Genomic DNA, 4,906 nt, shown 5'->3' with positions numbered 1-4,906 from the left:
GTGTGTGTAGACGCACACTTGTGCACACACGTGCTCTCCTTCGTAGATGTTGGTGCGAAAGTCATGATCTGTACCAGCAGGTGGACAGCACAAAGTGAATTCCTGCTGGCTGGAGGCCAGGGCTGTGTCAGGGGCACACAGAGCCTGTCTCGTGGCTTTCTTACTTGCAGAGTGTTCTAGAATTTGTACTTTGAAACACAGTTCTTAGTGGAAGTGTGGGCCACATCAGCCCCACGGTTGAACAGGGCATCTCTGGACGTTGCCGGGATGTGTCTCATAGGCAGGCTCAATGTGAGGGAATATTAGGAGAAAGGACAGTAGCAAAGATTGCACCCCAAATTCCCCTGTGCCCTAAAGAAGCCAAGGCCGCAGGCAGGGCTGCCTCTGGAGAGCAGTCACCCAGCTCATCTTCGAGCCAGGGGTACACATCTTAGTTCAGAATAAGGAAAGGCCTGCTCCAGGGAGCAGTGGGCTCTCATCTGATCTTTACCATGAAGAGAAACCGGACTGTGGGGGGCAGAGCACAGTGGAGAAGTGCGACCGAGAACACCATGAGTGGGAAGCAGTGTTTTGACTCTATGCGTGGGGTTAGTCAGGCCCAGGTTGGCCATTTAAATGTGTAAGGGGAAACTGGCCTGTGTTATCATGTGTGCCCCCGTGTATGCTCATGCATGTATTGCACACTCTCTCTATTATGGTTGCACTGAGATGCCAGGATTTCCAGCCTGGTTAATGCCCTGTTGCAACATCCCCCAGTGACTCATAAAATAAATTTAAGCCAGTGGATTTTTTTCAAGAACACTGAAGGTGTCATAGAGTGTCCTGGACCAGAAAGAGAGAAAAGAATAAGAGGGAAGAAAAGGCAAGAGGCCAGCAAGAGAGCATCACTTCGCAGAAGAGTGTGGATCATTGCTCTGAATGTGGGGAGAGAGGTGGGGGCAGGTGGTCATTGGTACCACACTGCCCGAGCTCATCCCTAGCTTCTCACTCTCCAGCTGGGCGACCTTGGCAGGTTCCGGTTCCTCTCCTGGGCGGGTCAGAGTGCCCACTTCATCAGTGTTGGGGCTGAAGTGTGCCCTGCGGCCTTCGCCCTCCAGCCCTGGGTGAATGGCTCTAGGAAGCGCTCCGTGCGTAGGCCGCTCCTCCCTTAGACAATCTCCTCCTTGCCTTGGCCTGATGCATGTAGCACTAGGAAGCGCTCCGTGCGTAGGCCGCTCCTCCCTTAGACAATCTCCTTGCCTTGGCCTGATGCATGTATCTCACTCAATACGGGCTGTGGGCAGCCAACCAGACAGACAGAAGGAGGAGGGGCTTGTCCTCACTGGGCTCCTGGAGCGGGTGTGTGTTGGAATGCTATCCGTCCATGAGGGTGGAGGCCCTCCTGTAACATCTGTGTCCCTGCAAGCCCTCCAGTCGCCACCTCCCACCCCAACGTGTCCTTATTTCAACATGTTCAGAAAAATCCGTTCCGCATTTCAAGCACGTCAAGCAAAATTTTAGTTTTAGCCTCTCTTATGTATTTGGAATTAGAACTGCTAGAGACCATTATTCAAATGAATGCAAATGATATGCAAGGAGGTGGTAGCCCCAGATTGTGGGGAGGGGGAATTGGGCAGGCCAGCACAAAGGGCCTTGAATGAAAATTTGCATCTGTTTAGGGGAGCCCTGGGTTGGAAACCTTGCAAGTGTATTGTGACAATGTGGGTCTCCTTCAGTCATTCCCCTTTGTGCAGAGGAAGAGAGGTAAAAGCTGGTCTGATTTCCATATCGAAGGTGACAGTGGAGGTCGAAGTTGGTGTTTGGGCTGTGTGACATTGTAGCGATAGATCTCTATTCAAGTGACACAGATAAAACGTGGCTTCGAAGCAATGTCCCAGGCTGTAATGCGGGCTGCCCCCCCCCCCCCAGCTGTGTGCCCTGGGAAGTCACTCCACACTTCCTGTTGCCCCATCTGTGCACTGAGCGGGTTGAATTAGGTGAGCTTACTGTGGCGTCTAAATGCCATCCTCCAAGGAAAACCCCATCGTGCCCGGGGTTGGCATTGCCCACTCCTGCCCGAAGTCCTCTTCAAGGGGTGTTGCAACAATCCTGGAGAGAGGAAACCAGTCTTGGAGAGGCTGGCTGTGAGGAAAGCAAACACGAAGAAGTACCGGCAGCAAGGCCACACATCTTTACTTCAGACCCTGTGCAGATGGCAGCGAGGAGTCCGGTCCTCTCTCCCCAGCAGTGTCCACTCCTGCGATGCTCATGGCAGGAAAGTCTTTTCCTGAATACGGTAAAGGCCCAGTTACTCTAACCCTCTGCCACTGGGTGGGGTGCCACAGAAGTCCTCTGGAGGCAGGGCCCTGACCCACCCATGCTGTCCCTGGCTCAGCTGGTGTCTGTGTAAAGCTTTACACTGCCCAGGAGATCCCTGCCCAAAGTCTGCAGTCTCCAGGTCTCTGGTCTCCAATTAGACCCAACCCTTTGATGTTCCCTCTTAGGAATCCTCTGGCCCCACAGTTTTAAGTCCAGCGGTGGCTGCAGCCACCAACTGGGTGCAGGCATCCCCAGACAGCCCTCTGCTCCCGGCTCCTCTGAGCTATGGAAGTGCAGTGGAATTAGCACCCATGTGACGGCAATGGGTTGGTTGGGTCAGAGCAGCTCCTGACCCATGGGCTGGGAAGCCCTGGGGCATACTTCTTGAAGACAGACAGTTTGGGGTCACACCTCAGAAGTGTGATTTGAAAAAACAAGACACCCTCAGAGTGCATGCTTTCCTGGTCAATCCCCCCCATGGAGGAGGAGGAAGCGGAGGGGCTGGGAGAAGGAGGAGGAGGAGAGTCATAAGCGCCCACAGAAGGAATCTTGTGACCGGTTCTGGATCACCCTGGGCCACACCGCTTAGCTCCACCAGGACAATCTATTTGTAGGGCCGGTGGTCCTGACTTCTGACATTCAGATGGCTCGAGTGCCTTGGATCAAGAAATGTGCCTATCATATTTGAGGTTCCCTCACAAAGGAGAGACTGGAACAAGGGTCTGTGTGTAGATGGTTCACACTGGGAAGTAGATCCCGGAGCAGCCTTGGCTAGGCAGATAGACGAAGGAGGGTAACCAACCCACGGCCAGCCAGCCATAACCAGAGCAGGCAGCTCACAGCCGCCAAGGACCCGGTGAAGGAGCTCAGTAGAAGCTGCCTCCACGGTGGTCCTCATTCTCCCTGCTCCCTAGAGACTCTCCTAGAGACGGCCTTTGCTTACCAGCCAGGGGCCAGGATCACGGAGAGGACCCCTGCTTTGTCCGTTTGTCCTGCTGAAATCCCAAGGAGAGCGTTGTCAGAGATTTGGGGAGGCTAGTAGGCGCTATGGTCACAAGAGGGACCAAGAAGAGTGTTCATGTGACCCAGGAAGAGCTGAGGGGTCAGAACCAGGCCCCTCCACCCCCTCGGCAGTAGAGATCAGCTTGCCCCAATCTGTGGTGTGTGGTAAGGGGCAACCGGGCTGATGCTGCGTCCTCTGTAATCTGAATAGATTTTTGTCTCCTGGTCACATAAGGGATTAGCTTTAACTAGAGGCAACAAACAAAACCCACCCACTTAGACATGTGTCTAAAGCACATAGAAAGTTTTTGACCGGATGCATTTTGTTCTCAGGGAACACAGAAGACTCTCATTCAAAACTTCTGATTTTATTTTTAAAGTTCAGAGGGGCGATCTCTACTCCAAGAGGGCTTGCCAGGGGACGCACAGGGATGTGCTGAGGGCCAGAATGCCAGCCTAGGGACCCTTCTCTGGGACCTCCTGCCCAGCACAGGGACAACTCCGCCTTGCTCTGGGATTGTGGGTCCCTGCGCACCCTGTGGGTCCCTGCGCACCTGAGCAGGCACAGGTCTCCTGTTGGTACCTCCGTCTAGTGTATAAATGGAGCTTCAGCAAGGCAGCGTGGGGACTTTTTTATGTGCCCCCTCAGGCCTTCCTCAGCCCTCCACTTCCCCACTAGACTGTTCCACTGGACTCAGCTCCCCCAGCTATAGAGAGGTGGCCGGCACTAGGAGGCCACAGCCTGTCCTGAGGTTCTGAGCTGGGGCCCTTGCAGAAGGCTTCAGGAGAGGTTGGGTCAGCCCAGTTCAGCTGCCTCTCTGTCCCCTGATGCTGGCTTCTCTTCCGGACAAGTGCCATGTCCCTGGGGTTCTGTGTTTGATTTGAGTGTCACGGCAGTGGCGTGGCTTCTGGAATGTTCCCACCTGCCCCTCAACCCCAGGTGTCTGCAGCATCCAGGGTGAGAAAGGGCTGACCTTTCACCTCTTCTCTCTGTCTCCCCCCAGGCCTCTTCCTGCTCTCGGCACTGACTGAAGTGCCTGCGTTTGCCATCCAGGAACCAGCCCCCAGGGAATCTCTGCAGGTCTCCCCCTCAGCCACATCTTCAGGCACCATGGTGACAGCACCTCCCAGCTCAACCAGACGCTCCCTGGGGGCAGCTGGCCCTGCGCCTGTGGTGAAGCCGGAACAGCATGAGGATAGACCCTCCTCACAGGCCACAGTGCCTACGGAGAAGACGACATCCCACCCAGACACACACTCTCCTGTGGGCGCCATGCTGGCCATGGAAGCCAGCTCCCCTCCTTCTGCCATGGCAACCACATCCTCCCACCAAGAGGATCGCCCCTCAGGGGACCCCATCTCCACCATCCTGCCGTCCAAGCCTACAGAAGCCACCAACCACCCCCCAGGGGAGGCCGTGCCCACCATCCTGCTGACCAAGCCTATAGAAGCTACCAACCACCCTCCAGGGGAGGCCATGCCCACCATCCTGCTGACCAAGCCTACAGAAGCCACCAACCACCCTCCAGGGGAGGCCGTGCCCACCATCCTGCTGACCAAGCCTACAGAAGCCACCAACCACCCTCCAGGGGAGGCCGTGCCCACC

General features: G+C 55.5%; 1 protein-coding gene across 1 annotated transcript in view; it reads left to right on the top strand.

Moving 5' to 3' along the window:
* The window catches only part of TMEM108 (transmembrane protein 108), a 376,751-nt gene that overhangs the window by 353,157 nt on the left and 18,688 nt on the right, over positions 1-4,906 (top strand). Inside the window, exon 4 of the mRNA XM_045297803.1 lies at positions 4,305-4,899. Coding sequence (XP_045153738.1) covers positions 4,305-4,899 — 595 coding nt within the window. The remainder of the gene's footprint in view (positions 1-4,304; positions 4,900-4,906) is intronic.

This window comes from Echinops telfairi, unplaced genomic scaffold, assembly GCF_000313985.2.
Source record: "Echinops telfairi isolate 266 unplaced genomic scaffold, ASM31398v2 ScPeMD7_7422;HRSCAF=8460, whole genome shotgun sequence".
NCBI lineage: Eukaryota > Metazoa > Chordata > Mammalia > Afrosoricida > Tenrecidae > Echinops > Echinops telfairi.
The sequence above is the reverse complement of the archived record's forward strand: the minus strand, read 5'-3'. Positions and strand labels throughout refer to the sequence as shown.